Source organism: Otolemur garnettii, unplaced genomic scaffold (genome assembly GCF_000181295.1).
Source record: "Otolemur garnettii isolate 467f Iridium unplaced genomic scaffold, OtoGar3 scaffold00037, whole genome shotgun sequence".
Lineage (NCBI taxonomy): Eukaryota > Metazoa > Chordata > Mammalia > Primates > Galagidae > Otolemur > Otolemur garnettii.
In genome coordinates, this window is record NW_003852432.1 from 5,288,453 (window position 1) to 5,314,026 (window position 25,574).

General features: G+C 37.0%; 1 protein-coding gene across 1 annotated transcript; it reads left to right on the top strand.

Annotated features, from left to right (window-relative positions):
- The first annotated feature begins 2,991 nt into the window (after positions 1 to 2,991).
- Positions 2,992 to 9,579, top strand: NDUFA5 (NADH:ubiquinone oxidoreductase subunit A5). The gene is made up of 5 exons (XM_003789779.3): positions 2,992 to 3,041; positions 3,364 to 3,408; positions 5,165 to 5,281; positions 5,509 to 5,574; positions 9,336 to 9,579. The coding sequence occupies exons 1-5, from the start codon at positions 3,021 to 3,023 to the stop codon at positions 9,435 to 9,437; spliced, it is 351 nt and encodes a 116-aa protein (XP_003789827.1). The 5' UTR covers positions 2,992 to 3,020; the 3' UTR covers positions 9,438 to 9,579.
- The last annotated feature ends 15,995 nt before the right edge of the window (positions 9,580 to 25,574 follow it).

The window sequence follows — 25,574 nt, forward strand, 5'->3', positions numbered from 1 at the left end:
ACATATGCTACTGTTTGTACCACAGTGTACTAGGAGTAGAGTCTTTGGAAAAAAACTGGGTTTAGAGAGGTCATGAGAGTAGGGCCCTCATGATGGAATTAGTGTTCTAATAAAAAGAGATACCAGAGAGCTTGCTGTGTACCTCCTATTCCAAGCATACACAAAAATAGGTAAATATAAGCACTAATGGACAATGACCACTAATAAGCCAAGAGACAAGGCATTAGAATGAAATCTACCTTGCTGGCCTTAATCTTTAACAACTGTGAGAAATGTATTTGTTGTTTAAGCCACCCAATCACTTGTATTTTTTTATGGTAGCCTAAGTTGACCCTGAATGATCATGTGTAATGCAACCTTGCTGAATTTGTTGGTTCTAAAAGCTCCCCCTATCTCTACGTGTGTATGTTATTTTATTTCTTTGTATACAAGATTATGCATCTGTGAATAGACATTTTTACTTCTTTGTCTATTCTGGATGCATTTTTCAGTCTTTTCCTTGCCAAATTATCTTGACAAACACTTCCAACACAATGTTGAACAGAAATTTCAAGAGTGGAAATCTTTCTTGTCACTAATCTTCAAGTAAAAAATTCTGTTTTTCACGCTCAAGTATGATGCTAATTGTGGGATTTCTCTAAATGCCTTTTATCAAGTTGAGAAATTTCTCTTCTGTTCCTAGTTTAAGTATGTTTTTTTAATCATGAAAGGATATTTGTCAAATACTTTTTCTGCATCTATTGAAATCAGTATATAGTTTTTATCCTTTAGTCTATTAAATGGTACATTAGCTTAATTGATTTTAAGACCCACTTGGTCACACTGTACAATTCTTTTTTATATGTTGCTGATTCTGGTTTGCTAGCATTTTTTTTTTTTTTTTTTTGAGACAGCATCTTGTCTCACTTTGTTGCTCTTGGAAGAGTGCAGTGGCATCGTAGCTCACAGTAACCTCAAACTCTTGGGCTTGAATGATTCTCTTGCCTCAGCCTCTCAAGTTGCTGGGACTACAGATGCCAACCCCAAAGCCAGCTATTTTTAGAGACAGGGTCTTACTCTGACTCAGGCTGGTCTCCAACTCTTGAGTTCAGGCAATCCACCCACCTCGGCCTCCCAGAGTGTTAGGGTTACACGTGTGAGCCACTGTGCCCAGCCTTTGCTAGTATTTTTAATAGGATTTTTGTATCTATTTACAAGGGACATTGGCCTGAAATTTTCTGGTGATTTCTTTTTCTGGCTGGTTTTAGTGTAACCCTTGGCTTAGTGAATGAGTTATAAAGTACTTCCTCTTCTTCTATATTTTGGAATAGTTAAATTTTTGGTGAAATTTACCAGTGAACCATCTGAGCCTGGGCTTTTTATAGTGGATAAATTTTTTTCTTGCTAATCAAACCTGTTCACTTATTTTAGACCTATTTAAATTTTTTATTTCGTCTTGAGTCTGTTAGTTTTGTCTTCATAGGTTATTTGCCCATTTTATTTGTCTGACCTAATTTGTTAGCACACAGTTGTAGTAGTCCTCCTTTTTCCTGTTTTATTTCTGTAAGGTGGTTAGTGATGATTCTTTTACTCTTGATTTTATTATAAGTCTTGGCAAAAGTAATTTAAACCTTAACCAATGGTCTGCCTATTTTGTCTATCTTTTCAGAAAGCCAGCTTATGGTTTCATTGATTTTTCTCTGCTAATGTTCTGTTTATTTCTGCTCTACTCTCCATTACTCCCTTTCTTCTGCATGCTTTTGGTTTACTTCTCTGTTCCTTTTCTAGTCTCATGCCTTTAGTCTTGCCCCACCTTTTCCGGCTTATCTTCCTCAACTGTTGTCAGATGCTGAAAATCTAATTGCTCCCATTCTTTACGAAGTAAAATTCCAATTCTGTTGAATGGAAACAAGTTCCTTCATGACCTTAACCAGTTTATTAATCAAAAATCTACCTTTCCACTCATATCAAATAACCTGGAAAAAAATTTATATTTTTACCTTTATTCTTTTGTACATGTTCTGTCATTTTGTACGTTTTCTCATTAATGCTTTTTTAACTTGTCATCAACTATTTTTGGTTATAATTCTCTTCCCTACTACCACTGAACTTGGCAAAAAAATTTTTTTTGAACACCAAATTATGTATCAATGCATGCTTTCTTCATTGTTCTGTAAATTCCAGTGTATGAGATCTCATCTTGGAAAGTACCTTCCAGTAACTGAAACATAATAGTGGGTGCTCAATAAAGTATTTATGGAGGTAAGTAGGAGGAAAGTCGTAACACTTCAACAGGGAAAATTAGGAAATGAACTAGGTACTTCAGCAAATGAAATGGGAAAAAGCGTTGAAATAGTCTTTCACTGCATTGGGCCTTGGTTCCTAACACCGAGAATACTGACATCCTTATGCTGAAGTATTAACTTTTCAGCTGAGTGATCACTAATATCTTCATTTTGCTAAACTGAGAAAGGAAGGTTGAGCAGAATGCAGGTTCCTAGAGTATGTAAGAGAAGTATTTTGGTAGTCTAGAGCAGGAGTCCTCAAACTACGGCCCGCGGGCCACATGTGGCCCTCCTAGGGCATTTATCCGGCCTGCCGGGTGTTTTTGCCGCCGCTGCCTGTCCTGCTTAGCAGCCAACTTGTCCCCAGGCCCGCAGTCCGGCCCTCCAACGGTCTGAGGGACAGTGAACTGGCCCCCTGTTTAAAAAGTTTGAGGACCTCTGGTCTAGAGTGTTTCCCCCACTCCTTGGACAGGCCATCAGCGGTGGAGGGACAGGAGCTGAGGCAGAAGAAACACCACACAAACCTCTCGGCAATTGTCTTCCTCCAGTCTGGCGGGAACGCCCGTGTACTCAATGCGCAGGCGTCAATTTTCTTTCTTTGAGATGGGCAGGGCCAAGCGTTTGCTCCTTCGGCGATCCTAAGAGGGTGGAGCCAAGTTGTTTCCAAGGTGACGGAGCGGAAGCCTCGGTGGACGATTGAGCAGGTCTGAGCGAGGTTCCCAGAGGGCTGCGCGTGGTCCGCTCGTCCGCGCTGTCATGGCGGGTGCTCTGAAGAAGGTGAGACGACTGGAGGTCACTGTTGGAGTTTAGATTGTAGGGGCAGAATCAGTCCGATACTCGCACCTCCCACTGCCAGCGGCCGTAACTGGCGTGGGCGCGGCGGTTCCTTTTGGGGTGTCGTTCTGCACTGCCTTTAGGGGTGACCAGGTTAGTGGCTTTGCTTAGAGAGGCAGAAAAAAAGCTCCCAGCAGGCAGGACAGAGTAGCTAGCAGGCTTTAGACAGTTTTTGGCGGGGGGCTGTGCTTTTGCTTTTCGTTAGCGTAGTGGACGCGTGGAAACCATAATAAACAGCATGAATCGTGGTTTTGTTTCTGTACAGACTACTGGCCTTGTGGGATTGGCCGTATGTGAGACCCCACACGAGGTATGTACCTGTTTTGTTTTACCGTTTTTAAGTTCCTAAGGAAGACTAAGAGCCCTGTGACCTTGCAGCCATCAACCGTTGCAACGTTAATGGGATACTTATATTTCAAGCCCCAAAGACAGTGTCTGTCCATTAAGTTGGTCTGATGTCCCACCCCCTTTGCCGTGACCTTTTTGTCATGCCACTCTTGTTGACTTTTTCCTTGTCATTTTCGTGACTTCGCCTGTGGGTGTATCTGTATTTCCTTTTTTGCCTTCCCTCCCACCGCCTCCTGCCACAGTTTCTGCTTAGGGATGCCCTAGATTTCCTAGATTTGAGCTTACTGAAGATGTTGCCTTATCAATTGCCCTGTTTTCTATTCTGCTAGGTTTTTCCCATCAGTATTCAGAAATGCACCCATCAAAACCAAAACAAAATAAAACTCCACTGATCCTTCTCCTCCCTTCAATAATCGATCCATTTCTCTATTTCCCCTTTCAGGTAAAACTCAAAAAGAGTATCTGTACCTGCTGTTTTCATTTTTTTTTCTTTTATTTACTCTTAAAGCACTTTAGTCAAACCTTGGCTACACCTCTTCTTTTTAAGGTCACCCGTGATCTCCATGGTGCTTAATCAGGTGGTCAGCTCGTATTTACTTTCATTGACCCAGTACCAGTATTTTACACATTTGAGACTCTATACATCAATCACTTTGTTAACTGGGCATTGTTTTTCTGTACTTTTATCCCTACTTTTAAATTTTGGCATTCTTCAGGACTTAGTTCTTTGACGTTTTCTCTATTTAGATTTGTTCTCTCTTGGTGACTAGACTCACCACCTATGCCCTTAAAACTCTTAGATTTCCATATCGAACACTGGCCTTTCCCTTTATGAAAGTTTTGTATATTTAATTGGATAAGTGGACATCTGCATTTTTGTATTAGACAGGCAACCCAAACTTAACATGTCAGAAATGGAGTTCCTCATCTTCTTCCTAAAACCTGCTTTTCCCTGGGGCTTACTCCTCTCTAATGGTAGTTTCATTCTTTTTGCTCTAGTCAAAAACCTTGAAATCATCTTTAATCTCTTCCTTTTTTCTCACTCCACATTTGGTATACGTTTTTCAGTAAAAACTCTGGATTCCACCTTAAAAAGATATCCAGATTTTGACTGTTTCACCACCTTATCTGCTGCTACCATTTTCTTAGCCACTATCATCACTTGTTTGAATAATTGCATTAACTTCCTAACTCCTGGGCTCAATTGATCATCCTTCTTCAGCCTCCTAAGTAGCTGGGAATACAGGTGTGTGCCAGCTTGTCAACTCAGTCTATGACTATATTCAGTTAAGTTTGATCTAATGCGTATATATATATATATATATTTATTTCTGTAGAAATTCGGATAAGAAAAATAGGGGAAGAAGAATTTGCAGTGCCTAGGACTTCAATTTGAGAAATACTGATTTAGTGAATTATTTGATTTCTGAAAAAGGTCATTAGCTTAAATTTGACTTATGTACAACTTTTGTTATACATACAATTTATAGAAAGAGTTTCCACGTTTATACTCACATTGTTTCCTAAGTGGTGAAGGCTGTGAATAGGGCATGAATGTTAAATGTTTTTTTAAAAAGCAGGTATGAAATTTTTTGTTTGGGGGTTTTTTGGGGGAGGGGTATGCCCTTTTATTTTGGTCTACGAAACTTGTTAAAGTATTCCTTTAAATCTTTGATAACATTTTAATAAATGGAAATTTGTGTGGTTTGTCTTTTCAGAGGCTAAGGATATTGTATACAAAGATTCTTGATGTTCTTGAGCAAATCCCTAAAAATGCAGCATATAGAAAGTACACAGAACAGATTACAAATGAGAAGCTGGCTATGGTTAAAGCAGTAAGTAGCTAAATCAGTTTTGTTTTCTTGACTTTAAGGTATCCTCTACCAATAGTAAAAACTTAGTAAGAGTATAAGAAAAATTGTTTGTTATAAACCCTTCTTTACATATGGATTTTAAAAATGTAAAATATTGAAACATTCAGCATTAAATGCATTTAAACTTTTAAATGCATTAAAAAGCATTAAAACTTTTTTTTTTTTACTTTTTTTACCTGAAACTATAGGAACCAGATGTTAACAAATTAGAAGACAAACTTCAGGGTGGCCAAATAGAAGAGGTGATTCTTCAGGTAAAGAAAAAGTTGAATATTTAGGTGTTTGTTTTCAAATTTTCATTTTATATAAAAGCACAAAGCTAACATTCCATACAGAAAGGAAACTAAATTTATTTATATCAATTCATCAAATATAAGACTAGTTATATGCAGAAAATGTGGTACTTCTAAGGTATACGTCAGTTAAATATAATTGATTGTAGATTGAATTTGTGAGGCTTTGTTAGAAGTTTGTAGTATCATACTCTGAGGATTAGTCAGCATGCTCTCCTTAGTTTAAATAAGTAATACAATATTACTGTCATTTTAATATTTTTATCTTTTTAGATATAATAGCTTATTTTAAGAGTATGGCATATTTTAATAGAGACAAATGCAGATGTTTTGAATAACAAAATATTCTTTATTTTTGGTTTTTGGAGCTTTTGACCAAGTTAACAATTAATTGTACAGTATATTTGAGACCTTGGGTTTACATTGTTTCTCAAGTACTAACCAGACAAAAAACATAGTGAACAGTAGGATATAAGCATGATTATGAAGAGAAATTGGGATTGGAAGAATTATAATTTGGGTGGCACCTGTGGCTCAAAGGAGTAGGGTGCTGGCCCCATATACTGGAGGTCGAGGGTTCAAACCCAGCCCCAGCCAAAAACTGCAAAAAAAAAAAAAAAAAAATTAATATTAATTATATTTAAGATATGTAAATCTTAAATTATTCTGTTTAGAAATCTTTCTTAACTATATGAGAAAACTGCAGTTTAATTTTAAGATACCGTTTATTAAAAAATGTTCAAATATGTAAGTATAATTAAAACCAAATGATAGATAAAAATATTGTTATAATTTATAAAATACAGGAATATATTTTAAAAGTTTATTAGCAATGAGGGGAAATGTACTACTTTTTTAAAAAAGGGACAATTTTCCTTGATCAAATTAAACTAACATAGATGTGTTTTCAAAGATGGTGTTTTGGGGACACTGCTGTGGCACTAAAAATTAACAAATTAACCCTCTTTTTTTTTTGAGTCTCACTTTGTCACTCTTAATAGAGTGCTATGGTGTCATAGCTCACAGCAACCTCAACCTCTTGGACTCAAGTTATCCTCTTGACTTAGCCTCCTAAGTAGCTGGACTTACAGGTGCCTGCCACAATGCCTGGCTATTTTTAGAGACAGGGTCTCACTCTTATTCTGGCTGGTCTTGAACTCCTGCCTTGGTTTCCCAGAGTGCTAGGATTACAAGTATGAGCCACTGCACTGGGCCAAAATTAATCCTTTTAGAAAGTAGTTTAGTGATGTGTATCAAGAATTTAATTCAAATTATGTAAGGATGTTTGACTAGTAATTTCAATTGAAATGACTGATGCTAATAACAAGAAAATGAAAAGTGCCCTTTGAACAAACATATTAATCAAAGCATTAGTCATACAACAAAAGGCTTTTTTCTCTATTTCTTAATTTTTTTTGTAATGATGTAAAACTTTTATGAGAAACAATTTCTACTAAAAAATGTTATTTAGCATTTTATTTTATTTCCTATGGTGTCAGCTCTGTTTCATTAAAAAATGTCATTTTGCTATATAAGCAGCTCTTAATTTAAGTAAAACACAGGGAGTAAGACTTTATTTTGATGAAAAGGATTTATTCAGTAGCTCATTTTAGCATGTACCTGGGGTTAGTATAAATCCAGTACAATATTGTAATTTATCTAAATTTAAGGCACAGAACAAAACCTGATCATTACTACTGTAAGCTGTTAGTAAGATGAGCTATGTTCACTGTTTAGAGTGCAAAAATACTATATTTTCATAACAAAAATACTACAGATGATTTAAAGCCAACTATAGAATACTTAAAATAGTATATTTTTTGCTTATTTACTTCCATAGTCTACTTATTTCTACAATCTATATATAACCAAAGGGAAAGCATTGAACAAAATTAAACAAAATTAAACTGTAGGTTTTTTTCTTGTATAAGTGGTGGCTTGTCTTATTTAACCCAGTACAGCCAAAATAGTCATTTAAACATATAATCACTATACAAATATTGAGATATTTTACCGTGTATATTCCTTTTTTAATACTAAATCTGCAAAATGAGGGGTGTAGTTTACCTTTTGCAGCACATCTGAATTTGGACTAGCTGATTTAGGTGCTCAGTAGCCACAGAAGGGTAGTGGCTACCATGGTAGCCTCTTTTCTAGATGGATGGTATGAGAGGAATGAGGAAAGGACAATGTGTCAGAAAACAGAGGAAATGGGTGGCATGGGCCAGATACAGCTGGGTCCAGGTGCCTAAGGGATAGGTACCCACCTCATGCTATAAAATGCCTTAGAGAAAACATGGACGTACAGGAGACCCAAGGCAAAAGGCGGTCAGGGAGACAGCCATCCTTAGGTAATACTTTGTCAGTATTTAAATTATTTTCTCATTTCAGTGTTAGTAACAGCTCTACTTCCTGATTCTATTTATCTATTCTTTAACTCATTGTTTCTGTGTAGTTGCTGCTACAGATTGGCTTTTTGATCACCGGCATAAATGGGATATTGCCTTTTAACTGCAGAATAATATCATTTGGTATAACAAGCACTTACTCTGTTTTTGAATTACTTCTTAACATTTTGACAGGTGCTTAATAATAATCATCTTTTAAGCTGGCTAGATTTGTCATAGGTCTTTTTTGTTGTAGAAAAAATATGAAATAAACAAGTTAGGAGGCTGAGGTAGGATGATCCCTTGAGCCCAGGACTTCAAGGTTATAGTGAGCTATGATTGTGTCACTGCACCCTAGCCTAAACTATAGGGTCAAGACCCTGTCATTAAAAATAAACAAACAAAAAAGGAATTACCTAAAATATATTTGTTAAATATGTTATAAATTGTGTTTGAAAGAATATTGAAATACAATCTCATCCAGGAATTAATTTAGTAAATATTTTTTACAGATCCTACATTCTACAGATCACTTACAAACTCTGAGTCTTAAGCAATTATGGGCATGAAATTAATACCGTGATTAACATTAAAAAATACAATGGAAAATAGAATATATTACTGCTAGTAAAGATAGTATTTTTTTTAATTTTATTTACTGTGTATTGTGGATTCCATAGTAAAGTGTATTTTTTTTACTGTTGAGCAACAGTAAAATGAAGTTTGTAAGCCACTGGCAGAGATGGAGAGACATATTTCTGATTCTCAAAAAACTTAAGAAACACAATTAAGGCTCGCTGCTTAGAGCTCAAGTGGCTAAGGCGCCAACCACATACACCAGAGCTGGCGGGTTTGAATCCAGCCCGGGTCTGCCAAACAACAATAACAACTACAACCCAAGAAATAGCCAGGCATTGTGGCGGGTGCCTGTAGTCCCAGCTACTTGGGAGACCGAGGCAAGAGAATTGCTTAAGCCCAGGAGTTGGAGGTTGCTGTGAGCTGTGATGCCACTGTACTCTACCCAGGGTGACAGCTTGAGGCTCTGTTTCAAAAAAAAAGAAAGAAAAAGAAACACAATTAAGATCTAAAGCTCACCGACTAAACTTTTGAACTCTAATTAGAAGAAATCAGAAGATATCCTTTCCTACTCATGATTGTGTAGCTGTGGGAATTAAGGTAATTTCAATATATAATATTCCACAGTTAATGTTGTAATAGGTCATGTGATATTAATATGAAAGTAGTAGCTCTAATAGTTACATTTCAGTTGTTTGCTCTGATAAATATCTGTTAAACAATAAAATCAAATGATCTTTTAAAAAATTTTATTAACAGGCTGAATATGAACTAAGTCTGGCAAGAAAAATGATGCAGTGGAAACCATGGGAGCCATTAGTGGAAGAGGCTCCTGCCAATCAGTGGAAATGGCCAATATAATCATTAGTGAATGACTTTGGTGGGTTGATGGGAAATTGATGTAATTAGTATTCTATTTTAAAAATGTGTCTAAATTATGTGACATTATCAAACTGATACAGAACCTATTTAAGAGACTTATTAAAATTGGTAATTATGGTAATAAGGTCTGGTGAATCAATTTTTGATTTGTAAAGGAGTCACAGATTATTTCAAAGATGATATTTCTGTGAACAGAGAGGTTATGGGAAGACTGGAAAATTAATTAGAAAACATTTCTACAGATCTTCAATGCAGAAGACATAATTGAAAAGTAAAATATCTTAGTAGTATCTTCAATATGTCATTTCTTTTTTTTAATATCCTGACAAAAAGAAAGGCACTTAATTATTATTGTGTAAACAAACTTATAGGTAAGTGTTTAAAGTGGTAAGAACAAATATTTTCAAATGTGATAAAATAGCAAAAGTAGCTAGTGGTAAAATTTGAAATTGTGATTAACATTGGCTGTGAGCTTATGTATATAAAGTAAAACTTAAACATGTAATTATATACTGATTACCAAGTCCATAATAAATGTCATTTTATTTTAGTGTTTATTTGAATTAGTTATTCTATTTACTTGGTTTCATATAGTCTTAACTTTGTCATCTTTTGTTACTCTATTTCTGAAAATTACAAAATTAGAATTTATTATAAAGTTGAAGAAATTGATTTGGTTAATTTTTACTTTAAAGAAAGATTTATTGTACACAGTTTGAAAACCTTTTTGTTGGACTTGAGTAAGTTAGCATTCTAGACTTTAATATTTAATTTTCTTGATCAACGCAACTACATCAAAAAGGAGGTAGATTTCTGTAAAAGAAGAGACATTAAGAGTCCCTGACATATGGGGGGAGGGCTTCTATTCTTAGTTATAGGGCTGTATATTCAAAATGGAATTACTGAATAGTTTTCACTAAGTTTCCACATGTGGGTTGGTGGGTATCAGACAAATACTATTCAAGGAAAGAACCTAGAGAGCTTAAAGGGTAACAAAGTTATTTTTTATGTTTTCACCTTTGCCGACCAGCCCCCAGCCTTTCTAAACACCTGGTTAAATTTAACTTGGTATCTCTTTCCTTTATAGGTAGTACTTTTCTGGTGTGTGTGCACATGTGCTTGTGTATATATCTGTATATTTTGTTACTCTGTGGCAAGACAAAATCTTTCAGAATGAGAAAGAAAATTTTGTTTTTCCTTTTCTTCCAGCATGTTTCTCTCCTCAGAGAGCTCTGACATGAATGTGAAATAAATATTAAATAAGGCAGATTGAATTACTTCCTTGAGTGTGGAAAACTTTTCCTGGAGAGGAAGTGGAAATAGTTGTAGAGAGTCAGAAGTTCAGGGGTTCTTATTCCCACTGTTCTAGTGTCATCATGAACTCAGTGACTAAATTGAGGCAATTTATCAAGCTCTCAGAATGACTTCCTTCCAACTTTGCAAAATAAATAGCGTTTATGAATTATAACCACATTTTTCAGCTCTAAACATTTACTTCAATTTGCAATACACTACTGAGTAAATATAGAGAAAGCATGGATTTCTTGGTGTGCCGTGGTCATACTTTTCCACACCTGGACTTAGTGCAGAAGATTTCCAATATCTGGGCATTCTTTTCCTTTGCTGTGAAAATGGCTTATATTTGGAATGATTTTGAGGATGAAATTATTAATAACTTCATAAGGGTAAGGTACGTCCTAGACAAACAGGATGTATAGCACCGTACAGCAGTAGGGCACCATCCTTCCCACACCAGGAGGAACAAGTCTGTCATCTGAATAGAGTAAATGTAATATGATCCTAATGTATATTTGTGAGGATGCTTTCGGGCTAATTTTCTAACCCATTTTTTCAGATCCTTTGGGCACATAAAAGAGATTTCTTGGTGTGCCTTCATCATAGTTTCAGTCCCATTTCTCTCATGTTTGTTGAGCATCTTTTATATTTCACCAGCATTGTTACTAAAGCCTTGTTAATTAAAAGGCGACCTTTCTGGTGTTTGCATTAGTGATGCTAGTTGAAGAATAGTAGTCTTATAGAATTAATGATATAGTAATAGTTAATGTTTGATTTCATGTGAATGCCAGGCACTGTTGTAAATACTTGACTAATTCCACTCATTAAATCTGCACTGCAACCTTAAGAAAGAGATACTGCAAGTTATCTTCATTTTTCAGACAAAGCAGCCAGATCCAGTGTGAGTAGTTTTCTCCTGCAGTTGTGGAACACGATGGCCTGGAGGAACTGAAGCAAAATGATGGTTTAGTAACATACTCAGGGTCACATAGCTAGTAAGATGTGGAGCTAAATTTTGAGGCTAGGCAATATGTTCCTTTTATACTATTCTTTGTGGATATACTTGGGATGTTATCGTTTCTGTTTGAACTGTACGGGCTGTACCAAATGAACCTAGATCCTGCTCTCTTGACTTTTTTGTTTAAAATAACTATAAAGAACAAATATGAACAGAAATTGTAAACTAAATTTCAGTTTGTGCAAAGATCTTCCTGTTGCCCATAAGCAGGTAACATCAATGAGGCAGGTTTCTAAAAAGTATTTCAATTTATTCCGTCATTCTTTCTGCCATCCCAGCTGCCCACACAGTCTTACACCTGATTGTTTTTACTCCTGCCTTTTTCTAATTGTTCCTATACATTTCCAGATTAAGCATTCTGATCACGTTGCAAATGATTTTTCTAATCAAAGATGTTCATTGTTTTGAGAACATTCTGCACTAACTTGAGTAATTTTCAGAATGGCCTGTTTCATTTCTCCCTGTTTTCTTCTACACCTGACTTAGTGCAGAAGATTTCCAATCTCTGGGCATTCTTTTCCTTTGGGATGAAAATGGCTTATATTTGGGATAACCATTTAATTTATTCAACCTTGAGTGATTTTGAGGATGAAATTATTAATAACTTCATAAGGGTAATGTATGTCCTAGACAAACAGGACGTATGGTACCCTACAGCAGTAAGGCACCATCCTTCCTACACCGGGAAGAACAATTCTGTCATCTGAATAGAATAAACATCATACCAACAATAGCAGTGATCATGTGCAGTCAGGCTTCAGGTTTCATTGTAGCCCTTCAACTCTCCAGCACTCTCTTATCACCCTGCCTTTTCCTCACAATTAGAGCTTTTCTTTAACTGTGTATTTTTTTAATCCTAAACTGTAGCCAGAGGGGTGAAGCTAATTAAGCCAGTAACAGTATTTATTAATGTGTCTAATTTCAAAGGGAGAAATTCAGCTATGGCTGCATGGGAAAATTTCTACAGATAGGCTAGTATCAGCTTTACCTTTTCCCTCTTACCTACCATGGTTATATACAGATAAGTTAACACCTTGCACAAGTACATTCAGGGTTATAGAATTAAATATTTGTATCAAGTTGCTGGATGTATCGTATTTTGCATTTGCTGAGTGCTGTCTTTTTATTACAAGTCAATGTTCATTGACTTTGTAGCCTATGCTATAATAATAGTTTAGTAATGCTAAGTTTTGGAGAAAAAAATAAAATTAGGCGATAGGAGTTGGGTTTAGAGGAGGATGAGGTTTTATTTTAGACAGGATTCACAGGAAATCAAAGGGGGGATATGACAAGGGGTTTGGATTATTGATGGGGACTGGAGGAATCTATCTGGAAGACTATCAATATAATCAATATTTTAGACGGTGAAGAAAATTAGAAAAGTAGTAACTTAGCATAGGCTATCCTTAAATCCCAGTGTCTTAACCAAGTTTGGTTTTTATTCATATTTCATGTCAAAGGAGGTTTAACAAAGAGTGTGCATAGGATTTATACAAGAAATCCAGGCTAAGCATGGCACCATCAACACATACTTAAATGAACATAGTAATGGTGAATTAGAACATGGCAAATCATACCTAGAAAGAAAAAAACAAAACCAAGGTTAAAAATTTGTTTTGAACGTGCCATGGAGTTAATATAAACTGAACTTGGCATGCATTGTCATCAATAAAAATTTTCAAAGTGATGTTTAGCTTTATATTAGCAGCTAATCTTTTGTGGTATGCCTAAATGTAATTTATGATAGATTAGCTTCTATATATGACTGTAAATGAAAATCATTGTAAAAATTTCTTCTTTTGGTATTTCTCATGATCTTCAACCATTTTTTTAAAGTAAACCTTTTAGCTTTTCTAAAGATAAGTATTACTATTTTCTAGAATATTGTGATTTTACTATCCTTTTCTAAGGGGAGATTTTTTTCTTTTCTGGGTAAAACAACACCATAGTTCCTTATCTAAATTTCAAGTTTCAAAAACCTCAGAAAATAGTTTTTCATAACTCATTGGCAGCAAACCTGACCTAAATTGATATAAGGCTATCTGTGATCTTATTCTGCTATAGAAATATTAATGTATTTGGTTCTGGACTATTTCCCCAGACCCACTGAAGGTGTTACATAAGGTGTGTGTCCATGTTGAATATTTGAATAAAAAATACATCTACCTCAACAGGTTTCACAAAAGGGACAATGGACTTACATTTCTACTTCTTGACAAGCTTAGAAAGAGGCATTATAATCCGAATTTAATCCACATTGGTAATTTCCAAAGCATGATTTTCAGGTCCTTAGTTTTCTGAATTATTTTAATATTTAAAAAAAAATTCTTTGTTCATTTTAGCCTGGAATAACTATGGGAAATACTTTGAAATGGTTAATTTTTTATAAAGCCACTAGGTGGCATCTTTGTAAATATAAAACCACAGAAAAGAATGTATATTACATAAACAAATGCTAAGATAAATAAAGGTAGATGTTCCATGAGAGATAAAAAGGAGTCATTTTGGACAATAAAGCCTTTGAAAATGCATGGATTTGTTGTGAAAAGGAGAATGGAAAATGATATTGTAAAATTACTCTTATTTTTGGAATTGACAAAAAATCACAGGCATACAGGCTGCCCAAGAAACCTATTAAATTAGGCTCTTATGTTAAGATTGAGTTGTATAAATTCATCTTCACAACAAACTGTCGATAAAATAAGAATATATAGTGGATAGCAAGTCACATTTTGAGGTACTTGAAGATCTCTCCCACCTATCTTTTTTTCCTCCATCTTGTGCCTCTATTCCTAAACTTAGTATTTTCAGATTGTTTTAATGTGGAGGACAGTGTATCATAAAATTTGAAGAGGAGATCTTAAAAAGCGTGTAAATAAAACCAGTAAAATTCTTACTAGTAGTAGAATGTAAGAGACATTATGATTTTGGAGATGGGAGTGGGTATGTAGAAAACCTTGTCTGCACACCTCCCCACCCGTCTGCCCGTGTTTACCTTATAGGTAAAAGACTCACCCTAGGGTTTACCTGTACCCCCTTCCCCTCTTTGTTTTTCATGAATGTGTGGAAGTGATTAAGATGCATTTGCTTTTATTTACAATCATTACTAAAGCTAAGCCAATTTTATCTGAGCATCTAATAAGTATTTAATGTTCTAGTAAAATATGAGATGAAGACTTAAAAATGACATTGGTCAGTAGGAAGTTAATGGGGAGATGAAAACACTGAATATTATGAATGAGAGAATGGATTTGTCCTATTCTTATTCATCCTTTTTAAATATCAAAGGGTATTACACATAGTACCAGAAAGTAGTGATTTAAAATTTAGGCTCTGGAGTCAGAGTGTGTGGGTTTAATCCTGGTCCCCTTACTAAACCTCTATGTCTTTTTTTTTTTGGTGGTGGTGGTGGGGGCGCAGGACTGGGTTTGAACCCGGCATCTCCAGTGTTTGGGGCCGGCACCCTACTCCTTGGAGCCGCAGGCGCCGCCCTAAACCTCTATGGCTTAATACCTCGTTAGTGAAATAGGACTAATAGTAGTTCTTAACAAAATCATCCTAAGGATTAAATAAAAAATGACTGTTTAATACATGTTTGCTATTATTATGAGATAGCCACATGTACTTCGTCACTACATTTGTAACAGGAACATACTTGACCTTTCCCTCAATACTGTTTTATGCTTCTTTAAAAACTAGCTTTATTGAAAAAATTTACTGATACGGAAAAAATCATTATAAGTTAGTATTTGACGTAAATTTCGCTTTTCCTGATTGTAAGGGGAATAAACAGTTGCTGACTTCTTTTATCTCTTTGGCTGGCAAAAGTCTAAGAGCCAAGTTGTAAATTTAACAAAAGCAAGTAGTCACCTTCTGTTGTACACCTACTTTTCCTTTGACCATTTCTTGCCTCTGAGTTCATATTTATGTTTCCTCTGATTCTGATTTTTTCATATCCGAAAGCTTAAACTGCTGTCAGTGTTTGGTTCGTGGAACTGTGCCCTTTCACAGGTGTAAAGGGATCGTGGAGAGGTTAGCATCCCTGTCGCTTTCTCGGCTCTGGCCCCTCCCCTCCCCCTTTCCCCGCCTCTCCCCCTTCTCCTGGGGGCGGTGCCCTGGCCGGGGGAGGAGGAGCCAGGGCCGTTGCTAGGATCCGGCTGGTAACTGAGAATCCGGCAGGTACCGACGCTGCTTTCAAGGAGGCACCTCTTCGACGCGGCAGCTGCGTTTCCTAGACAGGTAGGAGGACAGGGTCTGGATGCCCTCTCCCGGCCCTGGGCTTAGGCCAGTGACTCAACGGCGCTGGACTCCGAGGACTGTGTGCAGGGCTCCCGGGCTGCCTGGTGGGTCAGGAATGCACATCATCCCGCCTCTCTGGGCTCCTTTGCTGACTCGCCTCTCTGATTTGGGACTTGGAAGCAGCGGCGTCCAGCTAGGAGGTGAACCTCACCTTGCACCCCGCGTGCTTATCTCGGTAATAGTATAGAAACAAGCCCTGTGTATCACCCAGATATGGGCCTGGAAAACGTTTAGCCTTCCGTGGCGACCATGTTCAGTCAAGGGCTTCTAGACCTTCCTCAAATGGCGCTCTTACTCTTTCCCCTCCACTCACGGTCTTTGCCTCCTAAAAACTTCAAAATTCAGTAAGGTTATCTATTGGGTAGAAGGCAAGACTTGATCCCTGACTTAGTAGTTACACTATGGTAAGAAATGAAATTATAGGTGAAATTATAAATATTATAGGTGAAAAAGGGGACTTTTTTTTGTAAACACAACCTTATTCTTTTAAACAATAAGGTTAAAACATTTGTATTTGAATAGATAGTACAGAAAAAGGATAAAAAGGCCAAATAGTAAAAAGGATGAACAGTGAAAATCTGCCTTCTACCCGTTCTCCCCAGGCCAGTTCACCTTCCAGAGGTGTTCTGTGCATACACATATGTAACACTGCCCGTGTTCTGTGCTCTGCTTTTAAACTTAACACTGTATCCTCAAATCATTTTCTATCAATATTTACAGATTGATCTCATTTATGTGTGTATGGGTGAACATATGGATTTACTTTTAATTGTGGGAAAGTATTTCCATGCATGTCGGAAAATTTGGAAACTCTCATAAGCAAAAAGGTAAATATTACCTAAAATATACTGTGCTGCCTTTTTATTAATTAATTAATTTTGAAACAGAGTCTTACTTTGTCACCCTTGGTAGAGTGCAGTGGCATCATAGCTCATAGCAACCTCAAACTCTTGGGCTCAAGAGATACTCTTGCCTCAGCCTCTTGAGTAGCTGGGACTACAGGCGCCCACCCCACCACAACACTTGACTATTTTTACAATATGTGCTGCGGAAGCAAGCACCTGACTATTTTTAGAGAAGGGGTGTTGCTTTCAGTCTCAAACTGGTGAGCTCAAGCAGTCCTCCCGCCTCGGCCTCCCAGAGTGCTAAGATTACAGGTGTGAGCTGCTGCACCTGGCCTTTGTGCTGCCTTTTTAGAAAGCGATTTGATGGGATTTAACAGAATTATGATCTGCATGCCCTTGATTTGTCCATTCTGAGAACTTATTTCATAGTATACTTACACATGTATACAAAGGTATATGTACAAGCAGCACTGTTCAATAGTAAGAAACAAGAGGCAACAAATGCCCATCACTAGGACAACAGTTGATTATAATATGGCTCAGCTCTGCAATGAAATTACTATGAGGTTATTGAAAATAATGAGGCAGAATCATGTTTTTTATAGAATAAATATGTTAAGATGTAAGTTTAAAATAGAAATATAGTTCATATATTAAAGATATATTGATATTATCATAAGCAATTTTTTTTGAGACAGTCTTACTCTGTTGCCCTGGGTAGAGTGTGGTGGCATCATAGCTTATAGCAACCTCAAACTGGCCTTGAGCAGTCCTCTTGCCTTAGCCTTCCAAGTAGGTGGGACTACAGGCTTGTGCCACTATGCCTGACTAGGTTTTTTTTTTTTTTTTCCTTTTTTAGTGGATCCAGGATCTCACTTTTGCTCAGGCTAGTCTCTAACTCCTGAGCTCAAACAATCCACTCTCTTTGGCCTCCCAGAGTGTTGGATTACAGGTGTGAGTAGCCACGACTGGCCAACAAATTTATATGTACAATAAATATATACATGAACTCTAATAATTAAGTTTGCAAACTTGCCACTGTGCGCTACATTGGCAGCACTGTGGAAACCACTTGTAAGTTTATAACCTCAGTGTATCCGTGTCTCACGGTTTTGCTCCTGTCCACATGTAACAGTGTCTTGCTGAGTGCGTTGTGTGTTTCTGTGTGCTGTTGTCAGAATGTCAGTGCTTGAATTAGAGCAACAAACAAACATTAAATTTCTTGTTAAACTTGGCACGAGCAGAAGAGAAATAAGGAACGTATTATTTCAAGTTTTATGGGAATAATGCCATGAAGAAAACAGCCATGTACAAATGGAGAAAGCCTCACTGATGGAGAGGTTGAGACAGCCATTAACAAGCAGATTTGATGAAAACATTGCAAAAATTCATCAAATGGCACGTCAGAGTTGTCTGGTGACTGAGAAGCATGGCAGTCCATGTAAGCATGGGGAGAGAAACAGGAAAATGTCAACCAAAAACCTTGGCCAGCAACTCATGACTGTTGCATTATGATGATAAGGGCAGTGTCTGTGAGGAAGTTTTTAGCCAGTAAACCAATACCTGTACTGGAACATCCTTCCTCCTCACCTGATGTGGCCCCCCATGACTTATCGAAAGGAAGGCATTTTGATGACATTCAGGACATCAAGGGTAATACAATAAAAGATTTGACAGCCATTCCAGAAGAAGAGTTCCAAAATTGCTTTAAAGGGTGGTGGGCTAGGCACTGGCATCAGTGCATAGCTTCCCAAGGGGAGTACTTCAAAGGTGACTGTAGTGATATTCAGCAGTGTGGTGTGGAGCATCTTTTCCAGGATGGGTTTGTGAACGGAATTGTCAGACCTCATATATGATATTTTACAGTTGCAGCTTATTAGACAATTTGTGGAAGGATAAACTGTTAACCTTGCCTAATAAGTACTTTTACTTTTTACTTCATCCCTTTCTGTCAGATTTTTTTCTTATAAGCACATACTGATCTCTTAGAAACAACTAAATTAACAGTAATAACAAATTTTAATTTAAAAAGTCTTTTCAAACTAGCTAGCAGGCTGTTGCTACCTGTTTGAGTTAGAATTTGACAACATTTTACATTTCACACTACAACATGTCTTCTCTGTCATTTGCTTTTCATGTCTGCTGCAGTGAGTTGTGCATGTTAATGTATAAAGCAAGTTAATATAACTACAGGACGTATTGGGAACCAATATAATGAGCTCCTCCTTCTAGCTGAGTGAAAAGAAAGCCCTATTGAATATTTCCTGCTCAATTTTAAATCACAGTTATGTTTCTCACTTAAAAGATATTCTCTGATAATGTGTCTGATGGAAAAATTGTCATTTAAATTCTGGATCCACCACTATCCTACACAAGGCATTCTTGGGTCTCTGCTTATCTTAAGGAAGAACAGTCCAGTTCTTGGACTATTTCCTGATCCTGGGTTCTCTTCCCAACCCCTTTCAACTCCCAATGGACTCCTACACTGAGAGGCAGCGCAGTGCCGTGGTTAAGAACATGGGTTCTGGATCCAGACTGCCTGGGTTTAGATCCCGGCTCTATTGCTTACTAGCTCTGTGATCTGGGACACATTATTTAACCCCTGGGTTAATTTCTTTATCTGTAAAATGAGCATAATGATATTATCTACCTCTGAGGATTAAATAATTTATTTGCTAATATGCTTTATTTTGAAAGTACTTCTTTCATACTGAGTTAAGTAATTGTGCAATCCTTCTAAGGAGTTATTAATATATGGTTATTAGGCTTTTGGAAATTTTAGAAATAGTTCATTAGTAGTTAGCAAACATTTATTAAGTGCTCACTGTATGCCAGTCACTGTTGGCTAAATATTTTATAATTAACTCTCACAAGAAGCTTTGATTTTGAGACTACTATTCCATATCACAAGTGAGGAAAATGAGACTTTGAGATGTTAAGAAACCACTGTCTCTCTCAGTCACACTGCTAGTGAGTACTGAGAACTGTGAGGGATTTGGAGTTTTATCCTATTTGCAAGCTAGTAATTTAGTTTGTCACTGGTTCTTGGATGTGAGGTCAGACAAAGGTCTCATGGCAAAAGAAGTAGCTAGTGCTTCAGGTTTATGCCAGTGTCCCATCTGCCCAAGCCTGGGCAACACAGGTGAGTCTACCTGGAAATTCCACCACTTTTATAGTTAACCAAAGAAAGCCTACTCGGTTTGCTTGGGGGGAAATGTAATCTCAAACTTTGTCATTTCTGGTTGCTAACACAACCCTGAGATATGGCCTGTGTAAACAGTGGGAATGATCTTGCACTTTTATCATACCCAGCATGAATATGTAGGGCCGCCCACAGCTGTAGCAGATTGCCTATGCCAAGGGGTAGTTGCTAAGTTAGGATCCAAACCCAGGCAGTCTGGCTCTAGAGTTGACTCTCCTGAAAGCCCACTTTGGGAAACCAAAGCTGAGAATTGCTATATTGGATGACAATGAGGTTCTTTCTGGTTTATGATCTCCATGCTTTTATGAATTAGAAATCTTAAAATTTCTTATTTTTAGGTTGAACAGATGCTCATTACTGCTAATTATCACAAAGATAATTGCTAGCCACTCTCTTTAAAAACAGCAGCTTGAAAACTTATGTAATTATTTAGGTGACTTATTTATATCATTGATTAAGGACCGCCTATGACCTTAGGTCCTACCATACACAGAAACAGGTTATGGAGAAGTATAATCAGTGCTATTTTATTTATAAGGAGATATGTTGCGTGGAGGGAAGAAATCCAGGATATTTAGCTTACTAAACTATTAGTGAGATAAATATAAGCATTAGAAACCACAGTAATTAGGAAATGGGGTAGTTGCATTGATAAGGAAAATGGAGGGGTGTTGATTTATCTTGTCCCTACCAAAGGAACCACTTTATACTATGCATGTGGCTTCTATCTGTGACTTGTGATTACATTGATTTCATGTCTCATGGCTTTAAATTTTGCTTGAGCTCAGGAGTTCAAGACCTGCCTGAGCAAGAGCAAGAACCTGGCTCTTCTAAAAACAGAAAAATTAGCCGAATATAGTGGCACATGTCTGTAGTCCAAGTTATTTGGGAGGCTGAGGCAAGAGGATTGCTAAAGCCTAAAAGGTTTAGGTTGCTGTGGGCTGTGATCCCACCACACTCAGAGTAAGACTCTGTCTCAAAAAAATGAAAAATAAAAAAATAATATTGGTAATTATTGGTAATGAATAATACCATCTATAGACTTTTTCCTCTCCAATTTCTATTTCCATGTCAACTTTTAAGAAGTTGACAAACTATCAACTATCAACTCATGGGCATCTCAAACTTAGACTGACCAGAATCAAACTGTGATCTAACTTCCTCCTGCACCTCAAAGCTGCTTTATTTGAAATTTTCCTAATTCCTGTAAATTCTGTAAGTAGCCATTTTAACTAGGATGAGATGATATCTCATTGTAGTTTTGAGTTGCATTTCCCTGATAATTAGTGTTACTGAACTTTTTTTTGTATACCAGTTGGCTATTTGCATGACTTCTTTTGAGAAATGTCTATTCTGATCACTTACCCATTTTCTTCTTTGGATTTTTTTTTGTTATTGTGTTGAGTTCCTTATATATCATGATTATTAATTCCTTGTCAGGTGGATAGTTTTCAAATATTTTCCCCCTTAGGTTGTCTTTTCACTCTGTTGAGCATTTCTTTTGCTGTGTGAAGCTTTTTAGCTTGCTATAATCCCATTTGTCTATTTTTATTTTTTGTTGACTGTACTTTTGGGGTCTTATACAAAATATCTTTGCCCAGAGCAAGGTCATGAAACATTCTCAATGTTTTCTTGTAGTAGTTTCATAGTTTTGGGTCTTACATTTAAGTCCTTAATACATTTTTTTTTTTCTCAGTTGTTGGCTGGGACTGGATTTGAACCCACCATCTCCATCATATGGGGCTAGTGCTCTACTCCTCTGAGCCACAGGCGCCACCCAGTCCTTAATACATTTTGATTTGAATTTTTATGTGATGAGAGAAAGGGATATATTTTTATTCTGCATATGGATGCTCAGTTTTCTGAGCAGCATTTATTGAAGAGACTGTCCTTTCCCCCATGTATGTTCTTAGTGTTTTTGTCAAAAATGCATGAATTTATATCTGGGTTCTAATCTTTTCCACTGGTCTATGTGTTTATTTGCCAGTATTGTGTTGTTTTGGTTACTATAGCTTTGTAGTATATCCAAGGACTTTTATTTTTGCTTTGAAAGTGGAGGTAGAATGGCTGGAGAAGGTGGACCAATACATTACATTTTCTAATTTTTGAATATTTCCTTTCATGGGGGATGTTTCTGTCAATTTTATTATCCTAAGTTGAAAAGTACTCATATGAATGTAAAATTTTGTCACTATATTTCAAGTATTTATACTTCATTTCTTTCCCTTAATGTTTAATAGCAATGGTAACAGGTATCTTCCTTTTGTTCCTAGCCTTAATGAGAGTGTGTCTAGTGCTTATTTAAATTAGATGTCATAAGTATATATCCTTTATCAGGAAAGGGAGTTTCATTTTTAGCTCATAATTTAAAAAAAGTCAGGAATATGTATTGATTTTGGCATGTGTAATCGATATTTTTCCCTTTTGCTCAGTTAATATAGTGAATTATGTTAACAGATTTTATAATGTTGATCTTTACTTCCTTTATTATTTATTTACATATTTAAGTCAAGATTTTTTTTTTTTTTGGAGGATGTACTAAATTGTCAGGCTTATTTCTGGATGTGTAGGAGCAACATTGATGAGGTAGAAAGGATTCTACTTCCTGTGAAAGTATTACTTTAGTAAGAGATGATATTAACAAGTAAGTGAATGAATAACCATATTGAATAGTTTAGATTTTATTCTAGAAAGCATTCTAGAGGTTTTTAAGTATGAAAAGGGTATAATATGATTTACAAAAAATATTTCTTTGGCTGCTATGAGAATAATGGATTTTTGGAGGGAGGGAGGGTGTTCAAGAATGAAATTAAAGTGACAAGCTAAGAGGATATTATAGTAGTATTGTCAAAATGTGACAGGGTGATGGACAAAAGTAGACGGAAACTAAGTTTTCAGGTTGACATGGTTAGTAAGTGACTGGATAATAGATCTGAGAAAGGGAAAAATTAAGGATGACTCCAAAAGTAAACCTTACTTGGTTATGTTATATATATATACACACCCATATATAATTACACTGTTGTATATAGTTTACTCATATTACAGTTATGAAATTTATTGTCTTAGGGCTAGGGTGAGATCTACTCTGTTGCCTTGGGGGGTATTGGAGTGTTTGTTCTCTTTCCACTTTGGTTGGCTATAGGCACAGTTTCCCCTTTAGGGGTCTACTCTGGGAGTGCATTTAAAAATTATAGGCCATTAGTGGAGCCTTATTCCCACTAGGTAGTGTCAGATGGAGCCTGAAAAAGTTTCAGAGATAGATGAGCAAGCATAGTTCTTGCTGGCTGTAGGAGAGAAATAGAATTGATGTTGTTAAAGGGTTCTTTTAGTGGATGGCTATGAGAATAATCACAAAATGCTGACTCCCTGAGGCTCCTTAGAACTGGCTGATGGATGGTTTTCATTGCTGGTGGGAAGTAGTTCCCCATAGTTCTCGCATTTCTGCTCAAGAGATAACAGCATCAAGAAATTCAAGAATTTCTGCTCTTCAGAGTATACAAGTGGAAAAATAAAAATTCAAATTATAGACTGAAAGATAATTTTTGCAAAATACATATCTAATTCTTATACCCAAAATCTATAGAGAATTAATAAAAAATAGTACAAAGGAGGTGTAGTGTCTATTTTAGTTTTTTTCTTTTGTTTTCTTTTTTTTTGAGACAGAGCCTCAAGCTGTCACCCTGGGTAGAGTGCCGTGGCATCTCAGCTCACAGCAACCTCCAACTCCTGGGCTCAAGTGAGTCTCCTGCCTCAGCCTCCCAAGTAGTTGGGACCACAGGCACCCACCACAACACCTGGCTATCTTTGGTTGCAGCTGTCATTGTTATTTGGTAGGCCTGGGCTGGATTCAAACCCGCCACCTTAGGTGTATGTGGCTGGTGCCTTAGCCACTTGAGCCACAGGTGCTGAGCCTTTTTTTTTTTTTTTTTTTGAGACAGAGTCTCACTTTGTCACCCTTGGTAGAATGCTGTGGCATCATAGCTCACAGCAACCTCAAACTCTTGGTCTAAAGCGATTCTGTTGTCTTAACATCCCAAGTAGCTGAGACTACAGACTACAGGTGCCTACCACAATGACTGGCTATTTTTATTTTAGAGATGGGTCTTGCTCTTTCTCGGTCTGGTCTCAAACCTGTGAGCTCAGGCAATGCACTCATCTTGGCCTCCCAGAGTGCTGGAATCACAGGAGTGAGTCACTTGGCCTGGTCTAAATTTCTTTTCTTGTTGTTGCTATTTTTGGAAGATGCCCACTTGGCCACTCTGAGTAGAGGTTGACCCACCAGATAGATACAAAAGCATTACTTCAGACTCTCCAAAGTTGGCAGATAGATATGTTGTTAGAAGTTAGAGCTTCTTTATGATATATTCTTTCTAATCAGCCCATTAAGCTCTATTATGAGAGAAAGTAATTGAAATGAGAACTTTTTTTTGGGAGTGAGAACCTAAAGAAGTTTCTTGAACTTCTAAAAAATTGAATTCAGAGTTATGTGGTAGGAGTCAAGATGGCCAACTAGAAGCAGGTTTCACAGAGGCTCCTGTCCATAGGGAGAGAAGTTGGACTGATGTGAACTCAGAGAAGCTGAAGGTGGGAGTTGAGCACAGGGTGAAAAATGGGCACATAAGCTGAGACAAGTTGCAAGGCCAAGAAAGATGAACAAAGATAACAAAGATCAGGTATGGAGTGACTAGTCGAAGGCACCTGTTGCCTAGGGGACATAAGACCACTCCCCCAACCAGGAGGTCCTCAAAGGGCTTCTCCAAGGGAGCAGAAAACAAAGGACCGCTGAGCCCAGACCTATCCTGCCTGGCACAGAAGTGAACAAATACTCTCTCTCTCTGCAATCCTGAGCCCACATCTCACCCTTATTCCTGTCTGGTTGCCAGAAAAACTATCTTGGGCAGAGGCCAGAGTGTTGTGTGGGCCACTGAACCAGGTGTAAGAAATCTTACTTACAAAGGGAAAAAATACCAGGATGACTGCAGATCTTTCAGCTGAAACTTTTCAAGCCAGAATAGGATGGTCATTGGTCTTTAACCTTCTTAAATATAGCAATTTTCCATCCAGGATCCTGCTAAACTGAATTTCATTTGTGACGCAGAAATCAAATATTTTACTGACATCCAAATGTTGAGGTATTTGTCATGACTAGACTCACTCTATAAGGAGTACTCAGATTCATTCTTCATAATGACTAGCACTATGGTCCACCAATAAGTAAGCACATCCAGAAATTAAGGCACAAAGCCTAGCTTCCACAATGGTGAAAGGGATAAAAATAAGTTTTGGACCTCTGAAAAATGACATGACCAAACTCCACCATACCTATCAATTCTCTCAATAAATGTGAATGGCTTGAATTTTTCTCTAAAGAGGTACAGCTTGGTTGACTGGATATAAAAGCTGAGGCCAATATCTGTTGTCTCTAAGAAACACCCATAACCTCAAAGGATAAA